The sequence below is a fragment of the Schistocerca piceifrons genome, chromosome 5 (assembly GCF_021461385.2).
Source record: "Schistocerca piceifrons isolate TAMUIC-IGC-003096 chromosome 5, iqSchPice1.1, whole genome shotgun sequence".
NCBI lineage: Eukaryota > Metazoa > Arthropoda > Insecta > Orthoptera > Acrididae > Schistocerca > Schistocerca piceifrons.
Genome location: NC_060142.1, coordinates 29,331,496 through 29,355,170, shown reverse-complemented (window position 1 = coordinate 29,355,170; position 23,675 = coordinate 29,331,496). Strand labels below are relative to the sequence as shown.

The window sequence follows — 23,675 nt, the reverse complement described above, 5'->3', positions numbered from 1 at the left end:
TATTGATCGTTGTCTATTGATCAGAATAATTTGTAATAGAGAACGGACTTGAGCAGGGAGATGCCCTGTCTCCGCTACTTTTTAATTTAGTCCTAGAATATATTGTACGAATGGCAGCAGATAATTCAGAGGGTGTGGAGTTAAATGGAAATTAGGGTATGCAGATGATCTAAACATCATTAGCGATAGGAAAGAGTCTCTAACAGCAAACGCGAAAGCGTTAATCAAGGCTAGTGAAGATGTAGGTCTTAGGATAAGTGAAGACAAAACTAAATACCTGGTTACTACTAGAATGCCAACAGCAGTAGATCAGGAAATGTTAAGAGTTGGAGACATGCAGTTTGAAAAAGTGAACACATTTAAGTATCTAGGCGTGGACATCACTTCAAGAAATGAGATTGAATCCGAATTGAAGAAGAGATTACGGGCAGGAAATGCGTGCTACTTCTCACTGAATAGATTACTTTCATCACGAATATTGTCTAGGAATTTAAAGATTAGAATATACAAAACTATTATTCTACCAGTTATGCTGTATGGGTGTGAGACTTGGTCTCTCACAGTGCAAAATGAAAAGCCGTTTCGAGTATTTGAAAACAAAATTTTGAGGAAAATTTTCTGAGCGAAAAGGGATGACATTAGCGGAGAGTGGCGAAAACTGCATAACGAAGAGGTTCACGAACTCTATTCAAGCCCTGACATAATCAGTATTATTAAATCACGTAGGCTGCTATGGGCGGGTCACGTAGCTCGAATGGATGAGGGCAGGGCAGCGCGCAGAGTACCGGTAGGGCACTTAGAGGGAAAACGTCCTGTGGGGAAACCGAGGCGTAGATGGGAGGACGATGTGAAGTCTAAGGAGCCTAGGTATTGAAGGTGAATGGAAGGAAATAGCCCAAGACAGTGACAGATGGTGAAAATATGTTGCTGCGTTAATGGACTCTCGAGTCCAGTATGACCAGTGAGTAAGTAAGTAAGTAAGTATTGATCGTTATGCGAATCACTCTTTATAGAAGGTTTGACTGTACTTTGTTCATCGTAATAATACACGGTCCAATCACATTAATGTTCAGTATCAACGTATGACAACAACTCACAGACCGCAGGTGGCAGCACTAGCAGTAGAGGGTGTATAAAACGTGGCTCGGCGGCGGGAGGGTGTGCGGAAAACAACGCAGCGCGGAAACGGAGCCATTTATCTGACGCCGCCATGGTTAAAGCACACTGTGTATGACAAAATGTCGCTGTCCAAAAGTAGCACCAAGGTAACTGTAGTCCACCACGGGCCATAAACGAAAGGAGTGAAGGAAGGCTATGGAGAACTGAATGGGCGAATAAATGGGCAACTGTTGGGCAGATGGCGGCCCAGATGAACCAAGGGTCTACCGACAATGTCTCCTCAACGTCGGATCAGCGAACGTTGCTGTGATCGGACCTCCGCAGCAGACGCATAGTTCATGCAAACACACTGACTGCTGTTCATCGGCGAAGAGGGATGTTATTTACACGCCCATACCGCAACTGGGCGTCCACCGAGTCTCTACAGGTAGCCTTTTCAGACGAATCACTTTTTACGCTCCATCGGACAGACGGCAGTAGGCATGTACGACCGTGGAACAATCGCGGGAAGGGTTCAGGGCGGAGGAAGGAGCGTTATGGTCTGGGGAACGCTTCAGTTGCCTTCCCTGAGTGACCTCATCATTCTGGAAGGCACAATGGAACAACACAAGTATGTGCCTGTCCTTGGGGACCACGGCCACCCCTACATTCACTTCATTCTTTCTTCTGTACGTTGGCATCTACCAGTATGACAATGCAAAGAGTTATATAGCTCGCAGTGTACGTGCGTGCTTCGAAAGGAACCAGTCTGAGTTTACAGTACACTTCTGGCCACCAAACTCCCTAAGTTAAAACCAGTCAATCTGTGGGACTCGATGCCCAGAAAAGGATTTACTATCCGTCTATGCCCATTTCCAGCTTCGGAGATCATTTCTGGAAAATAACTTCATAGTTTCTCTTCCAAATTGTGCAAACTTTGTATCATCCAAGGAATGTGAGCACTTACTATCACCGAATGGTCGACTGCAGTTTCTTCTACACTCCTCTGAATGGAAGGGAAACACTCAAACGTCATCTTTTGTAAAGACTTTGACCACAAACAAAGTTTTGTAAGGTATCATTGGATTTACCCCTGGCTGTTATAATGTTTCCTTCTTTCCCTTTTCAGGTTTTTATTTACAATTTTCGGGTGGTTAAAAGATCAGCCAGAAATGCTAATTTTAGTATCCAAACAAGGTCAGAAAAATAGTAACCATATCTAGACTTAAAATCATGTAAGAACATTAACAATTCATCTTTTAGTTCAAGAACTCGTGTAACTACCTTTTCTTTGGAAAGCCCACTGACCTCTACCTGATAAAGAATATTTTGGTGCAGCGAACCCATGTCTTCGCAAATGATTCCAAACAGTCGAATTTGCAACGCTGTACCTTTAATAGAGTTCACAACTTTGATCACCTCTTTAACCCTAGGATGCATGGTGCCGAAAACACACATGAATGCATATGCAGCGCCTCCAAGGCCCTGCTCTAATTTAAAATTTTCCTCTTTTCATATAATCCTTCTTTGGAGTTAACTTTATTGCTGTCAAATTGATTGTCATATTGAAAGATTCCTAAGATACTGTAACAGGATCTGGTGGGCCTGATTAACATTTTATTAATTTTTTTAAAAAAACTCTAAGAGTGAATTTTTATTAGTTACATCCATTTACATATAACATATACAACTAATTTTATTACTTCACTTATAAGTGGCAGTTTACATTTTATAACATTTATTACAACCAATTTCTTCAATTAAAACATACTCATTATTCACAATATTATGTATATAGGCAATATTTTGACAAAAAGTTATTATTCATTGTCCACATAAAATTGCGTTTTTCTTAGTTTTCAACATGTGACAAACAAGAAGCACAAAGAACGCCACTATGTTCCTTACAAATGTTGGTTTTATACTTAATGCATGTCATAGCACTTTTCCTGTGTTTATTATATGGACAATAATTGCATCTTCTTATTTTTCCTGAAACAGATAGTTGGTTCGGCAATATGACATCTTTTTGATCACCACATCATTGCATGGCATCAACGATTTTCTTTGGAAGATTAGGGCTCCGAATACGAAGTTCCATTGGTGGTCTTACCATTTCCTCTGCCAAATCTCTTAGCAACAAACGCCTTTTATCACTACATCCACTATGGTATGTCAGACGTTGGGCGAAAAATAACATTTCACTGTCCATTGCTGCGACGTCCATCATGTTCATCCATAATGCAAATGGCCATCTTCTTGTTTGTCTCTTGCCAGTGTAATACGGAATTTTCTGGTCCATTTGATCTACTCCACCCTTCGTAGAGCTATAGAACTTTATTATATCTGGTTTCTTTTTTGCATGAGTTTCATCAATGTTTCTGTCGTGGTGCATTGTGCTAATGAGAACTACAGACTTTTTCTTTTTGGGAACATCACTCACCATTGTAATTTCATCTCTAAATGCAAACAAAGAGGAATGAATCGCTCTTGAGACAGATGGTTTCATCTCATTAGGAATTTCTAGTTTATTTTGTTTGATTGTTCCTACCACTGTAATTTGCTTCTGAAGCATCTCTTCTGCCAGTTGCATACTTTTAAATAAGTTGTTAACAGTAATATTTTTTGATGATCCTTCAATGCTTTTAGCAAGATCTTTCACCACATTCAATCCAAAATTTTTCTGAATAGGTTCATGGGGCATCAAAAAAAGGTTCGAACAGCTCTGAGCACTATGCGACTTAACTTCTGAAGTCAACAGTCGCCTAGAACTTAGAACTAATCAAAACTAACTAACCTAATGACATCACACACAACCATGCCCGAAGCAGGATTCGAACCTGCGACCGTAGCGGTCGCTCGGCTCCAGACTGTAGCATCTGGACCCGCAGGGCCACTCCGGCCGGCCATGGGGCTTCCTTCCCGTGTAAACATTTCGTCTAAAGCATATGCAGATGTAGCATCACATAACCAAAATATTTTTATGCCATACTTGGTTGGTTTAGAGGGCATATACTGGGTGAAGCTGCATCTTCTATGGAATGGGACTAGCTGTTCGTCAACTGTGAGTGAATAATTGGGAATCACTCTATTTCTACACTTGTCGAGAAATAGTTCCCATACATAGTAAACAGCTGGAAGTTTGTCATCAGCAGATCGATCTTCACGGGTACGCCTGCCATCAAATCTAATCATTCTCCTTATGTCCTCGAATCTGTTTACTGACATGGTGGCTGTATATGTAGGATTTGCCTGGTGGTTCTTCATTTTCAGACTCTGATGAAGTAATAGTATCGGAAGGACTGTCATCTGCCTCAATATTCACATCTGCAGGTTCATTGGCTGATTATTCACTACTTGCATCTTCAAAAATATTTCCTTCCTCGCAAGAATCATCTTCTTCAAACCACTGAGCCACAACACTTTCAAAATTAGCTGCATTTGCACGTACTCACTCTCTTGCTTTGCGTGTTGAAGCCATAGCAAATGGTGTGTCTCTCGAACAGCAGCTTGTGCAGCACTTAACGAGTCATACTTGTAACAATATGGGCCTTGCACCAACAAACACACTACAGTAACAATGAGGCTGACAAGAGCAGCACAGGATAACAATACTACGCAATGATAAAACATTTGATAGCAAAAAGATCAGTAATACACCGACATCGCCAATATGTCAAAGTAGTGTGTATTATTTTTAGTTATACTATTACTACTACAGCTACTGCTGCTGCTGGCACTCCTGTTGCTGGAAATACCACTACAGTTATTGTTGAATTAATAGCTGCTCCCAAACAAATGTTGAAGACAATATAGGCTAATGAACATTTATAAATGTGTGAGGGCTTCTAAAGCCCTGCTTATGCATTCACGGTGTATGGGTAGACGTATTGAATTATACAAAAAACTTAAAAAGGTATCTCGTTCAGACTTTATAGGAGGAATGTCACAGTGTTAGTGAAAGAGTACTGGAAAGCAGTTGGAAATCAAACAAAAAATTACGGAATTTTTTAAAATATGAAGACATACAAGGGCCTCGGAGGTCCTGTATATGCATCCTAGGGTTAAGCACATCTTTTAAATCAAAGGTTAAATCCGTAGCTCTAGAGCTTGTCGATGAAGAGAGCAGTGTGTCCACGAATCATCTGATATTACTGATTCTAATTTCTGAACGAGTCCACTTTTATTGCCATTCATTGCTTTAGCACCATCAGTGGAAATGGCGATACATTTGGTCCAATAGATCTTGTAGTTTCGAGTGCTTTCTAAAAACATATCGTGCAAATACTGGCCATTAGTGTTCGCAGGCAATGCTTTGCAAAATAAAAAAATATTTTTTTCGAATTTGATTTGAATCCGCCACTACCACTTGTACCAGACATGGGGAGCTGTACAGATCTTTTGAGAAACTTCTCCATTTTATGCTGGCACGGACCGAAGCGCAAAAACGGTCTTATCACGTCCGTACTCGCTGGCGTACTCGGAAAACTGACTGAAAGGAGAGGAAATGTGTGCGTATGCGACCGCTGACCAGTTCTCGCCCCCACGTCTCTACGCGGCAAAGAATACACTCGTGTATCACTCCTCGCAGGGCGTTGCGACTACCTTGCACTGCGCACTTGATATCTCAATCAGTTTAGTTTCACTAAAAAGATAAAATATTTTGCCTTTGAAATCAATGACAGAGTTTTATTACGATTCTGGGGGCCACCAGATTTTTTTTTTTTTTTTTTTTTGTCCTTGGGAAGGGGTCGCGTATTTAAAAACTGCTTTATGCAGAAGGGAATTCAACATAGTACATGGACGAGTAGGAGAATGTTGGCAGTACGCATCAACCACAGAAAAAGTAGTAATTTATTAAGTTGGTAGAATGCAACAACTATAACAAAGGATTTAATGTACCACATTTGAAAAGAAGTATTGAGTATGGTCACGAGCATTCCAGGATCCAATGCCCATACTAGAAGGTTGTTTTTAATGATGACTACCAAATGCATTGCTATAAGAAACAGAAGTATTGTTGAACTTATTAAGGCTGGATTACAAAATGTTACAAACTTGAACTTTTCGTGTAAAGAGTTTTTCAAACAAATAATAGATGAAGTCACATTTTTAATGAGTACTATTCAAATGGTAAATACTAATAGGGCTATAATTTTATGAAAGTTGTTGTAATTAAATATTTCAGTGATTATTAAGAGTGCTATGATGCTATGAAAGTTACTGAACTTAAATATGACTAGTGCTAAAATGTTGTGAAAGACGATTTAATTAAATATTTTTATGTACCGTGTACTTAACGAATTCTATTTAATTTTCAAACTGTTTGCAAAAGGAGATCCAATACATAAACGTCTCATGAAACGCTTATTGTCTGTGTTTACTTTTGTATACAGTTGTACATAATGGCCTCCTAAAGATAAAACATGCCGATAATGCCACAATGGGACTACTTTGGGCACAATTCCAAAATATTTCGTCCTTTTAGTTTGAAAACCTGGCAGCACCAGTTATCTATGATGCTTTGGCGAGACGACAAGACAACAGAATGTGGGTGCAAGATGATCATTGTCTGGCCCAGCCTCTGATCTACCACAATTCTTACTGTACGGTGCTTGTTCTTTCCGTAGCTACAGCGAACGTTACATTTTATTAGAACTTGTTTATCAAATTGCATTGGTTTGCAGAATGTACAAGTCACGATTTTCATATCTAATGTGCTGAAGCACGTGGCAAAAAAGGAGTGTTTTACCTTTACCACATAATCAAGTATTAGCAAACACCCACAGTGAAATTAACAGAAATGATCAAGAATTCTCGCCAGGGAGCTCTCACTCTAATAGACGACTTAACTTTATCTCCTTCTCGCCATTGAAATACGGATGGATTTATGAGTGTGTTTATTTGTTAGTTTGTTATTTGGCAACTGAACTGTATGTATCTGTTACAAAGTACATGTGATGCGCAAGGTCAGGTGTTTTAATAGGAAGTAGTGTGGTCAATTCAGTTCGGACTACATAGCACACAGGCCACGTAATTTAATGCTAAGAACATTATAAAGTTCTAAGTAGTTGTAATTAGTATGGTGCGAGAACTGACAATTGGCCTAAATAACGAAAAGTGTGTGGTCATACACATGAGTGCTAAAAGGAATCCGTTGAACTCCGGTTGCCGGCCGAGGTGGCCGAGCGGTTCTAGGCGCTACAGTTTGGAACCGCGCGACCGCTACGGTCGTAGGTTCGAATCCTGCCTCGGGCATGGATGTGTGTGATGTCCTTAGTTAAGTTAGGTTTAAGTAGTTCTAAGTTCTAGGGGACTGATGACCTCAGAAGTTAAGTCCCATAGCGGTCAGAGCCATTTGAACCTTTTGAACTCCGGTTACAAAATAAATCAATCAAATCTAAAACCCTAAACGCAACTAAATATCTAGTAACTGCTATTACGAACAACTTAAATTGGAAAAAAACACAAAGAAAATGTTGTGGGAAAGGCGGACCAAAGATTACGTTTTAATGGCAGAATACTTACCAGTTACCACAGATCTACTAAAGAGATTGCCTTTACACTTGTCAACCTCTTTTAGAGTATTGCTGCGTGATGTGTGATCCTTACAAGATAGGATTAATGGAGTACATCAAGATAGTTCAGAGAAGGGCAGCACTTTTTGTACTATCGAGAAATGAGGAGAGAGTGTAACAGCCATGATACAGGATTCAGGATGAACATTATTAAAACAAAGGCGTTTCTCGTTGCGGCGCGATCTGCTCACGAAATTTCAACCGTAAACTTTCTCCTTCGAATGCGAAAATACACACATAAAAAAAAAAAAAAAATTGCGTCACCTAGGTTCCTAGAGTTTCGAAACCTGTACAGAAAATTGGAATAGAGATCAACGTAAACATCATTTCCACCCTTTTTTTTCCTCATGAAAACCAAACATTGTATGTTGTACCACCATACAGCGAGACCGTCGGAGGTGGAGGTCCAGATTGCTGTACATACCGGTACCTCTAACAGCCAGTAGCACGTCATCTTGCACCGATGTATGACTGTATTCGTCGTGGCATACTATCTGCAAGTTCATCAAGGCACTGTCAGTCCACATTGTGCCACTCCTCAACGGCGATTGGTCGTAGATCCCTCAGAGTGATTGGTCGGTCACGTCGTCCATAATCTGCCGTTTTCAATCTATCCCACGCAAGTTCTATCGAGTTCATGTCTGGAGAACATGCTGGCCACTCTAGTCGAGCGATGTCGTTATCCTGAAGGATGTCATCCACAAGATTTGCACGATTGGGGCGCGAATTGTGGTTCATGAAGATGAATGCCTCACCAGTATGCTGCCGATATGGTTGCACTATCGGTCGGAGGATGGCATTCACGTATCGTGTAGGCGTTACGGCCCTTCCATGACCACCGGCAGCATACGTCAGCCCCACATAATGCCACCCCAAAACAGCAGGGAACCTCCACCTTCCTGCACTCACTGCGCAGTGTATCTAAGGCGTTCAGCCTGACTGGGTTACCCCCAAACACGTGTACGACTATTGTCTGGTTGAAGGCATATGCGACACTTATCGATGAAGAGAACGTGATGCCAGTCCTGAGCGGTTCGTTCGGCACATTGTTGGGCCCATCTGTACCACGCTACATGGTGTCGTGGTTCCAAAGAGAGACTTCGCCATGGATGTCGGGAGTGAAGTTGCGCATCATGCAACCTATTGCGCAGTCTGAGTCGTAACATGACGTCCTGTAGCTTCACGAAAAGCATTATTCAACATGGTGGCGTTTCTGTCAGGGTTCCTCCGAGCCATAATCCGCAAGTAGAGTCATCCACTACAGTAGTAGCCATTGGGCGGCCTGAGCGAGGCATGTCATCGACCGTTCCTGTCTCTCTGTGTCTTCATGATCGAACAACATCGCTTTGGTTCACTCATAGACGCCTGAACACGTCCCTTGTTGAGAGCCGTTCCTGGCACAGAGCAACAATCATTGGTTGAACTACAGACGACACAAGCCGTGTACCTCCTTCCTGGTGGAATGACTGGAACTGTTCGGCTGTCGGACCCACTCCGGCTATTAGGCGCTGCTCATGCGTGGTTGTTTACATCTTTGGGGCGGTTTTAGTGACATCTCTGAATAGTTAAAGGGCTCTGTCTGTGATACGGTATCCACAGTTCTGGGAACTGGGGTGATGCAAAACATTTTTGATATGTGTATTTTTTTGTCGCCGACCTACATAAGGAGGGCCACCATCATAATAAAATAACGGAAATCAAAGCTCGCACAGAAAGATAATGGTGGTCATTATTTCCACGCGCTGTTCGGAGTGGAATAAGATAATTATTATGAAAGTGGTTCGATAAACCCTCTGCAAGTGTCGTTTTAGAGTAGCCATGTAGATGTAGATGGATATTTCAACTCTTAAATCAATAGTTCAGTAATCCATACTGCTAGCTCTTGAGTATGAACTTGACTTTTAAACGACAACATTCATTTCCACGAATCACGAATAATTACACTGAAAGTCCAATGATAAAGCTCTGAATTGACATAAAGATGCAATTGCTGATTTTTAATTATGAGCGACATAATAAGACGATCCACCGCTATAGCTTTGACTCTTGATCACTCACATCACATGCATAGTTTTCACTTACTTGATAAGTTCTCTCAGCTTTTACGTTGATCTCATGAAGCCCCGCGAAATTCTTTAGTACGACACACACAGAAACAGTTTCTGGAGCATGCAGATAGATGACGGGTTCAAATGGGAGCAATGGTGAAGTGTCACATATAAATTCGGAGTTCATGGAGTGGAGTAAATGCGATCTGCAAATAGTCAAACGATGACAAGAGGAATATCAGGACCATCGATGAATTGGAAATAGTTCCATGCACCAGAATTATATCCAACCTCCTGTCTACAGCATAGCAGTCACTCCGTTATAATGGTTCTTTTTAAGTCAAAAAATGATTTTGAAGAAGCGCCTTAAATTCGTACACATATAGAGTAATCTTCTTACAGCACTTTCCATACATTTGACATTATACTTTCATTTCCATTTAACTTCAAATATGAAATTTCTCTTATGTGCACAAGACGGCGCATGACAATTAATAAGAAATATTCCAGTATAGATCACGTCTACTTTCATGTACTATTAAAGCCAGAGTTGCTCCTTCTGAGTCTTATTACACTTATCAATTACATAAAAACTAAGAATAATGAAGAAATCAGAAACAGTATTGCATCGAGCTGCGTCCGAGGCGGGGAAAAAATTATGGTAGTTGTCATTACGTCAGAAACTTGAAGCCGACGTCTGCCATCTTATGTAGCCCAAAACATTAGCTTTACTGATACTTCCATGATCCAACGCGGTGACACTTCCCTGTTATGTCACTCTGACGTTCCCATGTCCTGTTTCTACCGTTGATGATATCTGTCGGCTTTTGTGGTCGTGTCCTAAGTATCGTCTGATGCTTTTATTGTGCGGAGAGGTAGTCGTTTTATAAAAATGTCAGCTTGCGTCGTTCACGGACGTACTACTCGATCCGGACGTAGTCTAAAGATTAAAAGAATCATATTTCTTTCATAAGTGGAACCGTTCAATCATTGTTTTCTTTGTATGCAGTAATCGTGGTTGCGCTGTTGACATTTATTATTTCCTGTGTTCTTCATTGTCTTCCAAACCGTGAGCGCTCTGACATCGGAGCCACGCTCCGTCAACGATCTCGCCCCCGCACGAAGCACGGCCGTGTGACCGGGCTCATTATTGGTGCGACACGCCATGCCGTAAGTTCCTCCCACATATAGTTCATTCATTGTTCTCATTTGCTCCTTCTTTAAATAAAAAAAAAAAAAAAACATTCTGGCTAGAGCAGCTGGAGACAGCTGCCTTGTGTGAATGAGTTTTGTGTGTGTGTTTGTATCAGTGTCTGTGTATGCTTTGCTTCCGCTGTAAAGAAGACTTTGGCGGAACTCGTCGTGACTGCCGGCTGTTCGGTGTGTGAGTAGCAATTTATCTGCTTCGCAGTATAGTTATTCCCTCAGGAACAATGATGTAAATAATAACAATAGCAGGAGAAAATGACATTCATTACGCCACATTAAGATCGTCTCAACACAAACAGGGGTTAACTATGCTGCAACCAAAAGTTTTGATCACATACCCAGTGGCATAAAATGCCCGAAAACAGCAAAGTAAAATTTGAAACTAAACTGAAAACGTTCCTCTTTGACAATTCCTCCAATTCCGCAGAAGACTATACATAATTATAATGTGTATATAGTGATGGGTAGGAATTACCCTCTAACATCTGTCTGTCTTTAATTAAAAAACAAAAAACAAATAATGAGCATGGAGGCATATGTAAAGGCAGTTAATTCTAATACAAATGACTCGCGCCACATCATTACAATTTATAGTGGAAATGATATGTACACGGACCATGAAGCTAGCTGACTAACTGTTGATAAATGAGAAAGCACGGCTTAGACTCAGATGCATGAAAACCCCAAATTGAAATTCAAATCTAAAATGAAGCAGATGATCAAAGTAGACATACATTTCAATTGTAATATGTTTTCTTATTCCTGAAAAACTGAAAGTTACAGTCGAGAAATATTCCGGGAAGAGAAGAAAATAGGCTACTGTTGGAAATGTAGGACTATATGTTACACTGGTTAGGTTATCGTTACTAACATATGACTTACATACATGCCGGCCGGGGTGGCCGAGCGGTTCTAGGCGCTACAGGCTGGAACCTCGCGACCGCTACGGTCGCAGATTCGAATCCTGCCTCGGGCATGGATGTGTGTGATGTCCTTACGTTAGTTAGGTTTAAGTAGTTCTAAGTTCTAGGCGACTGATGACCTCAGAAGTTAAGTCCCATAGCGCTCAGAGCCATTTGAACCATTTGAACTTACGTACATGTTAAAGCAAAATAACCATTTTACGGGGTCTAACAGTTTGAGTGCATTCACTTAATCACATTTATAGTATTGCTCGATACTGAAACATATATATGAAAATTATATTGGTTTTTTATCCCGCAAATTGCTGTTATTAGTCACACACTGAATGAGGCATTGTAGATAAGATTTCAAAGTGAGAAGATGAGTCAACTACAGCAAAACTAATGCACTAATAACCTAACAAAACAAGAACTCTATTCTGCTTGGAGGTGTACCCCTATGCAGTTCTGTTTCTTTGACATTTCAATAATCGTTCTCTTTGTTAATATGCACAACGTACGACAGCATACCTTGCTTCTTTCCTTATTGCAGACGTTTACGGAATATCAAAGGACACGTTCGCAAGTTTTTTGCAACTGTGAACTTAAAAAATGTTGTGCATACGAGTTCCAGCTTCATTACTATTGAGACGAAAACAGCAAAGGAGGAATTAAGTGGATTACGAAGTCATGCCTTTGACATCACTTCCTTCTGTTTTTGTATATTCGAAATATATCAATGAAAAACATGTCACATTAACGAAGCCACGTGTCTCGTAATACTAGAGCAAATACGCACTCAATTACAAAAAAAAGTTCGGAATTGCGTTCCTGTTGCTATGTTATTCTCGTAAGTACTGTAATCTTTAGTATTTCAAATAGATGCTGAACAAGAAATAATCGCAAAGAGCAGTGTGCTAATGTACTCGGCTATTTAAGATGGCAGCAGGTCCCACCCACTCTGGCTTCAAAACAACGTACAGCGTAAGTCTATAGCGCCATCTCCCTTCTTTTCTTACCTTCAAGACGGCGTTTGCGAAAGTGCACAGAAATAACAAATTTCTAGACCGGCAAACACACATCTTTCACTGAAGCCTGACGTTTCGTGAGGTATGTTAGCGACATCAGGAAATTCGTTGATGGTACTACTACGATCTTCTGAAACGAAATGATGTAAGTTTCACGAGGTGGTCTAAGCAAGTCCTGCACTTGAGAAAATATTTGTGTACTAGTTGAGATTAGCACATGCATTGTAGAATCGTGTTATGAGAAGAACGTCAACTAATAGATACATATGATTAAAGCAGACTGTAGATTTCGTAAGAACACTCAATGCTAAATAGCACTTTGTGCTTATACTACTCGAAGAAAAGCCTAAGATTATGAAGACTGGTTAAAAACAGAACATTGAGATATGTCTGTTAACACTAGGTTTATTAAACACGTAGAGAATGTAAACACCCCCGTTACTTTAGATAAGACAAATTGTGATGTAATTATTTAGGGTTACGTATATTACAAAAGCAAAAATACGACGTTTCTACAATTGCGTGCATGGAGATGCGTTCCTTTCCCTTCATCTTCCACCTGCTGTACAAAATATTACAACCAAAGACGAAACATGCATTAACCATTATGTTAAAACTCTAAAGGTAACGTGGTTATCTCAGTTTATCACCATTTATTACGACTGTTTCATTAGTAGATAAACAGCTGAAACTTCCTGGCAGATTGTAGATAAACAGCTGTTTACTCCTTCCTTGCGGTCGGAGGCATATTGCGATTCTTAAGTCCTGACTTCAGTGAAATGAGTGATATCTATATGGTATTGCCAGTCTAGTAATGTTATGTTCGTGAGTATGTATGTAGTCTCTGGCGCAAACAGCTACACCTTTCGCTTTCAGAATTCCAGACTCGTGTTACATAATAGCACGAAATGCTAGTACTGTGTTATTTGCACTTGTTATATACAGGCACTTGTTATAGGTTTACACACGAAATAAAAGGAGATTGCACAGACTACGAACTACAAAGTCGAAAGAATCTCAGCGTTTATGGTACAAAGACTTACGTTTTCCCCATTATGCATCTCTTTCAGTAATAATACTAGAAAATGCGCTAATAACCTATAACCAAGGTCATAAAAACAAATAGTTTGTGAAGCGAGTGGCAGAAAGTGTGTAGTTGCAAGTAATCGTTATTCAGCAAGTGGTCACAGTGAAAGCAACAGAATTACCACGAGATATTAATTTATGAACTTTAAAGTATCCTTCCACCATTCTAAGTAGATCGCTATTGTCAGTGCATACTTACAGGCAAGTTTGTCCATAGGACCGCCAGTGCCTCCTAGTTCGTCCGGCAGATGTTCCTTTGCCACGTGGTCAATCAGCGTCGTTGATCCTGGAGGATGGACGTGTATCTGAAGGAGAGCAACATTACCTGTTACAAGATCTCAGTGACAAAACCACATCCTATACTTACATCTACATCAACATCCATACTCTGCAAAATGGTGTGGAGAGTACACCAGAGGGTACTTCACACCGTACTACATATTAGCGTTTTCCTCCCATTCCATTCACATACGGAACGAGAATGACTGCTAAAATGTATACAGGGTGGCCAGAAACTACCTGAGAAGAAGGTAACGGTGCTGTAGGGTAACTTGTGCTGAGAAATAACTGATAAGATAAAAAAATTCGACACGTTCAGCCGTTTCCAAGTTAATTAGCATTGACGTTAACAATCAGGTCGTTGCGTGTGCAAATTAAAGCGGTCTGCTAGATGCAGTGTCGCCAAACGTCCTACTCCTACATTGGCGCTATTTGATTTTGGGTTGACAACCATGTACTCACCCAACTAGAAATCCTGTTCTTGCTGCCACCACACTTTATTGACACCTGCTGTATGTAACTTATGCTTGTACATTTCTCTCTTTATACTGTTTCAGCATTTACCCGCGTCAGGTATCAAACATTTTGCACACCAACGTACAGTATATATTGCAATATATTTTGTTTCCTGCCGAGCAGAATGGTTACAGGTTGCGATTTATAATCTGGGAGCATATATGAGACATATGAGTTGGTGTGATATGTGAATTCTGGGGAAAAATTCTTTTCTCGATAATTCTTAGAAAATTGAATTGGACGGTTCAACAGAACACAATATTTGAACACCAAAATGTCCGCAGACAGTCAGAACAAGTTAATCTTGGATGTATGTCGTCAGTCTTCAAGACTATCATGTAAAATATAAAGTTCCACATTGAAGGCTTGGTGTAAGGCAGAAGAGACAAGCAAGAATAAAACAGAAAAAAATACGAGGGTTGCAAACACAGTAAACATGAATGAAATACTTACACTGACTCAATGACTAACAAACCTGTCTGACTTCAGTCCAAACCAAGAGGAAGACTTACTCAAAAAAGGGTATGTATCTTATGTCACTTTACATAAAATACAACAATTAACTAGAGACATTTTGCCGAAAGAAATCAGTCACATAATCAGAAAAAAATCCTGACGAACATGAAATCGACTGCCAGAAAAAAACTAAAAAAGCGAGTAACAAAAGCTGACAGAGGAAATGATAAAAAAATCGGAAGATTGTCAACTTCAGTAAATTTCAAAGATAAAGTTGATGATTTGTTATTGTAACAGGAAATTAGACTCTTATTAAAAAATACAGTGTTGTGCAAAACTACAGGGACAAAATTAACTTCCGTATGACGTGTCATAACTCTATGAAACGTTGAACATACATAGAAAAAACTGCTATAGTGTAGTACAGAACGTAAATGAAAGATATACGCAATGTGACGGCCATAAGCGACACTTTCATCCAAAGACAATGATTACAGTGAAGTCACCGTGATTTATGGTGGTCCTCTGGACATTAAAAAAGCCGGGATATTGTTCTTAACTGGATGTGTGATCAACATGGGCGGCAGTGCATGTTCTGCAACGTGCTCAATAAGCGACGCAAGTATGGTAAGGAGTTGTTGTGGCAGAGAGTTACATTCCTCCACAAGCGCTGTAGTGAACTGCTGTGGAGAATGTGGACGTGTTGCAATACGTCTCGATAAAGAAACCCAGACATGGTCGGTGGGATATAAGTTGGTGGAATGGACAGTCCAATCGCAGAGTGTCCTCTCGTTCCAAGAGCTCCTCTTGCTGTGCTGTTCGACTGATCACGCAGTCATTGATACAAATTAAATAAGGGCCGAATTCACCCCTGAAAAGACGCACGCGGGGAAGGAGTGCAATGTCAGAGGTTCACTGAACAGTGAGCGTCTCTGCAGCATTATGTCTCTGGACCACGAAAACGACCATGTTCGACAATAGTCCTTGCTGCATGTGTTCCCAATTTCCACCTTATGAAGATACATCCAGAACCACTATTCAGACTGAATCTTCTCTTATCGGAGAAGAGCACTCGACCCTTATGCAGCAGTCCCCATGCTCTTGGCAACATCGAGATTCGGCGCCGCAGATGTGCGGCTGTCAACATAACACAACGCACTAGTGGTGAGGTACAGTGACCAACCGTATGCAGTCACCGCGCCACTGTGGAACGTCAGATTGCGTCCCTTGCAGTCCTCTGAAATGTGGTTCCAGTTGCACCCACCGTTTGAAGTGGTCTTGCCTATTGTGCAGTGTTGCGGCCGTCTGCCACTGCAGTTTACCATGGTCGCCCATTTCTTCTCATTCCGGCAGTAGTTCCTGTGGTGTGGAACATTACCCACGCACTTGGAACAACGCTGTGAACAGTATCACACTCCTGAGCTACATCTATCACATCTTGTCTTTCTTCTGCTTTCTCGATCTTCCTCGAGTGAAAGAGCTTGACAACGCATGTACATGTGTTCAGCAAATTCCGCTCTTAGGACCTGAAGATGGCCATTGTGGCCGAAACCCGTTATGATTGTCTCTAAAAAAATTTGTGACTGTGTAAAAAAAATATTTATAATAAGTCAGTCACCGTCTACTTAAACGAGATGTTTTTTTTTTCCCTTGATCTCTCCGCTGAGAACTGGAACGTATTAAAGACGAACACGACAAATAACAGATAGTCAAAACTGGGTGGCACTGCCTGTGTTCGGTGGGGTTGCTGTCCAAGCTCATTGAAACTGTTGTCAGTTTTCCAAGGAAAGAGTAGGCCAACTGACTTCTTACAGTAACACATGCCTTTCAGCCCCTAAGCTACTGGTATATCAGGAATCAAAAACTGAGGACAACTTTACTTAGTGCGTGCTACTTAACATCTGTGCTATAATCGATACAGCTGAGTGGGCGCCAAGAGCGCATAATGCACACCTGATCCAAAAACAGGCGACAGCAGCAGCTAGTTCCGCTAGTCACCGGGAGAAGGGCTTAATTTCGGCTGGAACGGCATTCCGACATGTCGCGGTAATAATTTCTGTTTTCTTAAGATCGCAAGTAGAGCACTGGAGATTTAAAATAGTATACATGTATTAAAACGCAGCGTAACTATGAAAGTTGAGCTTCGTTTCCTAATTGTGATTAGTACATATTTTTAGTCTTCGTGTAGGCTGTCTCTTGTTAACAACTGCCACCGGTCTCAGCGGACCATAGTATAAACAAGGTAGGTCGACATGAGATGTATTCGAGTTGCGAATATCATCCACCTCCAGCTGCCTCACGGAATGACGATGATGAAAATTTGTGCCGGATCGGGAATCGAACCCGAATTTCCCTCTTTACGTGAGCGGTTTCCTTAGCAGGTCCGGCTATCAAATAGAATCTCTCCCCTGTACGAGAATAACAATGAACGGGATACGCGAGTACAGATATGACACACGCACAACAACATGCTTGCGTCCAGCCGTAAGTCATGCTCGGATAGCTGAATCGAAGCGGGTAACAGCCTTGTAATTATTCAGTGGCTTATTAGCACTTGAGTGCCTGTCGCAAATAAACGAACATGGATAACCTGCTTTGCAACCAACTTACCGCTAATTCCATCATTAAACCAGTCAATCTATTCCGCTAAAAGTATCTACCGAAACCAATAATGTTAACCACTATAATATGTGTAACTGCTGCTCTGAGAGAAGGAGGGTGGCTTGGAAGAAGATACTGCAGTGGGACCTATCGATAGAATTAATCAATAAACAATTAAATAATAGATATAAAAGATAAGACTTTTAAATAAAAGTAGACCTATACTTTTAAAAAAAATATTTCACGAGATAGACAAGGATGCTTCGCAACTTTAAACAGAACAATAAAATAAACAATGCCCCGCAATACATCCAAGAGTGCACCGGAGATCACCCAGACACCATCCCAGAGTGCCCCAGAGACCATCCCAGAGTGATCCAGAGAGCATCCCAGAGTGCCCCAGACACCATCCCAGAGTGCCCCAGAGACCATCCCAAAGTGATCCAGAGAGCATCCCAGAGTGCCGCAGAGACCATCCCAGAGTGATCCAGAGAGCATCCCAGAGTGCCCCAGAGACCATCCCAGAGTGATCCAGAGAGCATCCCAGAGTGCCACTGAGACCATCCCAGAGTGATCCAGAGAGCATCCCAGAGTGCCCCAGACACCATCCCAGAGTGCCCCAGAGACCATCCCAGAGTGATCCAGAGAGCATCCCAGAGTACCCCAGAGACCATCCCAGAGTGATCCAGAGACCATCCCAGAGTGATCCAGAGAGCATCCCAGAGTGATCCAGAGAGCATCCCAGAGTGCCCCAGAGACCATCCCAGAGTGATCCAGAGACCATCCCAGAGTGCCCCAGAGACCATCCCAGAGTGATCCAGAGAGCATCCCAGAGTGCCACAGAGACCATCCCAGAGTGATCCAGAGAGGTTCCCAGAGTGCCCCAGACACCATCCCAGAGTGCCCCAGAGACCATCCCAGAGTGATCCAGAGAGCATCCCAGAGTGCCGCAGAGACCATCCCAGAGTGATCCAGAGAGCATCCCAGAGTGCCCCAGACACCATCCCAGAGTGCCCCAGAGACCATCCCAGAGTGATGCAGAGAGCATCCCAGAGTGCCCCAGAGACCATCCCAGAGTGATCCAGAGAGCATCCCAGAGTGCCCCAGACACCATCCCAGAGTGCCCCAGAGACCATCGCAGAGTGATCCAGAGAGCATCCAAGAGTGATCCAGAGAGCATCCCAGAGTGATCCAGAGAGCATCCCAGAGTGCCCCAGAGACCATCCCAGAGTGATCCAGAGACCATCCCAGAGTGCCCCAGAGACCATCCTGGAGTGATCCAGAGAGCATCCCAGAGTGATCCAGAGAGCATCCCAGAGTGCCCCAGAGACCATCCCAGAGTGATCCAGAGAGCATCCCAGAGTGCCGCAGTGACCATCCCAGAGTGATCCAGAGAGCATCCCAGAGTGCCCCAGAGACCATCCCAGAGTGATCCAGAGAGCATCCCAGAGTGCCCCAGAGACCATCCCAGAGTGCCCCAGTGAGCTAAAACACCAAAAAGAATCGCTTCTCGGCTTTTGGCAAGATCAATGTGTGGCAGTGCCATCAAGAATATAGCAGTCTTTATAACATAACCAAACTTAAAGTGGATGCCCTCATAGTAATTTGTTCTACAGCTGCTTTTATTTTTGTCTTCTACTGTCTTCTACACGCCTACGGCCATCTTTCATTACAAACTGAAAACTGGCTGTTTTTCAATAAGTAACGCAATGCCTTTTTTCTCGGCCAGTTTCTGTTGAAAAATGTATAATTTGTTGTGGAACATTGTGGAATGTTGCCGCTTCACCCCCTAGAGTTTCATGGAGTTCCGATAGGTAACAGTCCTATACCTAACCTTCAGAATTGCGTCTGTAACAGACGTAAATTCCAACCAGAGAGCTGTAATTGAGTTTCTTTTGGCGGAAAACCAGAACATCGTTGATAATCACAGGCGCTTGCAGAATGTCTGTAAGGACACGGTAGTGAACAAAAGCATGGCGAGTCGTTGGGCGAGGCGTCTGTCATCACAGCAGCAATGTCACACATACCTGTCTGGTCTCCCTCGTGGCAGCTGGCAGCACACAGCTGTGGCTACTCCAATGTTGGACTGTGTGCACATTCTCATTCGAGGTGATCGAAGTATCACAGTCAAACACCTCTCTGATGAACTGGACGTCCCTGTTGGTAGTGCTGACACTCTCGTCCACCAGTTGGGGTAATGCTTGTATGCATGTCCCAGGGAATAACAAAGGCAAGGCGATATAACACATATGGAGCGACACCAGGCAAGCGACTTTAAATTAAAATGTCTCTCCTGCACGGGAATATACGCAAAGGATGGACTAGCATAGGTTGCAGAAACACGGCTGATCACACATAAAAGTTTGCGTCTGGCCTTGAGGTCTGCTCGGAAAGCCTAATTGTGAGGCGACCGCTCGCGATATGCGGGAAGTCTCAGACTCGCACAAATTTTCATTATCGTCATTCCATTATACAGCAGACGATGACCCATATTTGCAACTGCGAGCCTGCCGGAGTGGTCGAGCGGTTCTAGGCGGTACAGTCTGGAAACGCGCGACCACTACGGTCACAGGTTCGAATCTTGCGTCGGGCATGGATGTGTGTGATGCCCTTAGGTTGGTTAGGTTTAAGTAGTTATAAGTTATAGGTGACTGATGACCTCAGAAGTTAAGTCCCATAGTGATCAGAACCATTTTACAACTGCGAATACATTTCGTGTGTACATTTGGATCTTGTCAGATAAAACTGGATCTCACCCTGCGTCCCCTCAACCTGTTGAACGACAAGGATTGCAGGATTCTGTTTCTAGCTGGCAGAGGGAGGAGCAAGAAGACAGCTGAGAGAAAACCAGGTACGTGGGGTTCAAGCGAGCTGTCGCAAAGTATCTAACCCTCTCTTCTGTGTTTATGCCACTTGGGCAGCGTACACCGCGAGCATTATAGCAGACTCCTAATCTTCAGTGAAGAAGTGGCGATTTGATATTTAATTTTAAAATTGTGAGTGACTTGAACATAAACAGTGGACATATTCCTGATTTTCATGTGATATCAGATAGACTGGGTAATTTAGAAATGGTGACTAACTCATTTGTTGGAATAAACAGTGACCGGGATTTTGATTGTTGTGAGATTTCAGATGGCCAGTGCGCAGCATGGAGCAGGGAGCTTGGATTGCAGTTACACATCTTTGTGCGGTGCAAAGAACTTGTTTTGAGGAGTGGTTCTACTGTTCATGTTATGTTACTTGTGAGGCATGCGATACCTAGGAGCAACATGAGAAACTACGAGGTGGCTATTGCAGTGATTCAAAGGACGGACACCAGAAGGCACCGCTGCGGGTCAGCATGACGATGTAGCGGTACGATGTAGTGGACGCACACACGCACCACTGAGCTGACAGCTGTGTAATGTAAGTGCTGTTGCAACACGGCAATCTCTCACGCAATTAAAACACTGGAGCCTAACTGACTGACAAAGCAAACACTGATCATATAATTTCAGCACGTACAAACATTTACCAATAAATGTGCTGATAGCCACTACTTATATTTGTATTATAACTTGGCACTCATTAATCGGTATGGTATATGTCATTGCCCAGTCTTTTTGTAGTGGAAAATCAGAAGTGAACCTATTGTAAAATATAAGCTCATTCCTATATTATTTCAATGTATGTCTGGTGTGCTTCTAAGTACTGAATACGCCGTTGAACTGAGAAAGCGTTGGAATGAGAATTACTGTTATGTTTCATGTACTGTAGAAGGCAGTTACTGTGATCAGTTTTCTATACTCTATGGTTGTGTGAAAAATTTTCGTTCATGTTGTCAGATAACGTGATCAATGCAGCTGCAGTGATCAAGGATGTAGATGTGGACTCGTCAGGCGAAAATGATCCAATAGAGATAAAAAAAAATGAAGCTGGCAATTGTGAGATGTCGGAAGACTCCGGTATAGGGGAATGCAGTTTGTCAGTAGACATGGAAAATTGAGGTGCCGAATCGTCACCTATCCTGGATACACCCACACGAGAACAACATGGGTCTGGTTCTGATATGATCACAACATTAATGGAAATGCTAAAGTAGAGAAATGAAGAAATTAGTAGTAAAAGAGACCAAAGTAGAAAGGACCTTACTGCAAAGACTGATGAAACATACATAGCTGTCAAGAAGGTGGATGACGAATGTAACCAGAAGTGAGATGCACTCACAGCTCAGTTACATCAACAGGTCACTGAAAATACGAAATGTTTTAAGAGGGTCGAATCTGATATCGATGAAGTTCAAAACGAACTCGGCAAGAAAGGTGCGGTTTACGGTGAGCACTTTCAGTGGTGTATTTGGGAAATGCAGCAGTGTAAACATAGAGTGCAGCCCAATGTACTGAACCAAAATGCTTACGCATGCGATATGGAGCAGGTGTGTCATGAGGTAATTAAGATGCAATCACTTGTTGGCAGTGTTATGCAGGAGATAGGGCAACAGGTAAACAATGAAGTGAATTCACTATTATGTGATGGAGCCGCAAGAGGAGCGTAGATACTGGGTATACAAAATGACAATGTCTTCCTTAGTATCGGGAATTTAAGAAAATTTGCTCCAGACAGATGTTGGTATCTGAGACATTATTTGGATCAGTTTAAGGGTGTGCTACCTGAGCTGTGGCACAAACACCAGAAGATACGACTTGTTGCATGGAGAACGGAGGACAAAGCTGGTAGATTGGAAATAAGAGTCGAAAAAAAAAAAACGCGAGACGTATGCTGACTTTGTAAATGAGTTTTTAAAACCACACAGGTCCATACAATAGCAGAGAGATGAGCAAAACATTTTACATGATTTCAGAAGGGTTGATAGAGAACATGACAGACATCTAAAGAAGCTTTTCCAAGATTATTGAGAAAGGAATCTTTATTGACACAAACCAATTAAGACTGAAAATACATTGTCTTACATTATACATAAACTGTCGGTAGCAGTTCAGTAAAAGTTGCTGGTGATCCCAAGAACGATGCAGAAGGGATGTAGGCGACTTCGGGACAGCTGGATATGACTGTGGTAGAGGGCTGTCAGGAAACAGCGGGAAGACACCGGTATGCGATCGCATAATGAGACTGGATGTAATGACCAACGTTGGAATTGAGACGGAGACAGAAGATTTGGACGAAGTTTTCGAGTTTGAAGAGACTACTGTGGACAGTGCGGCAGCTACGCGCGTCACAACATAGAGCAGGCAACAATACAGGAAGATGAGTTGGATGACAGGAAACGAAACGCAAACAACGACCCTGACATGCTAGGAAATGTAGATTGTGTTCCTGATGCGGTCCAGTCGGGAACAGATGACGTAGGACCATTGGCTATGTGAATACGATGAGGGAAGGTGTAACTGAGCTGATGGACGGCTTGATGTAGGAAAATGATGAAGAGCCCAGTGAGATTATTCAGCTTATAGCAGAAGCCCCCCGCCCCCATGAACCATGGACCTTGCCGTTGGTGGGGAGGCTTGCGTGCCTCAGCGATACAGATGGCCGTACCGTAGGTGCAACCACAACGGAGGGGTATCTGTTGAGAGGCCAGACAAACATGTGGTTCCTGAAGAGGGGCAGCAGCCTTTTCAATAGTTGCAGGGGCAACAGTCTGAATGATTGACTGATCTGGCCTTGTAACATTAACCAAAACGGCCTTGCTGTGCTGGTACTGCAAACGGCTGAAAGCAAGGGGAACTACAGCCGTAATTTTTCCCGAGGACATGCAGCTTTACTGTATGATTAAATGATGAAGGCGTCCTCTTAGGTAAAATATTCCGGAGGTAAAATAGTCCCCCATTCGGATCTCCGGGCGGGGACTACTCAGGAGGACGTCGTTATCAGGAG

The 23,675-nt window shown here is 42.3% G+C and overlaps 1 protein-coding gene across 1 annotated transcript in view; it reads right to left on the bottom strand.

Moving 5' to 3' along the window:
• Positions 1-23,675, bottom strand: part of LOC124797909 (retinol-binding protein pinta-like) — a 232,550-nt gene that overhangs the window by 7,342 nt on the left and 201,533 nt on the right. Inside the window, exon 6 of the mRNA XM_047261030.1 lies at positions 14,149-14,254. Coding sequence (XP_047116986.1) covers positions 14,149-14,254 — 106 coding nt within the window. The remainder of the gene's footprint in view (positions 1-14,148; positions 14,255-23,675) is intronic.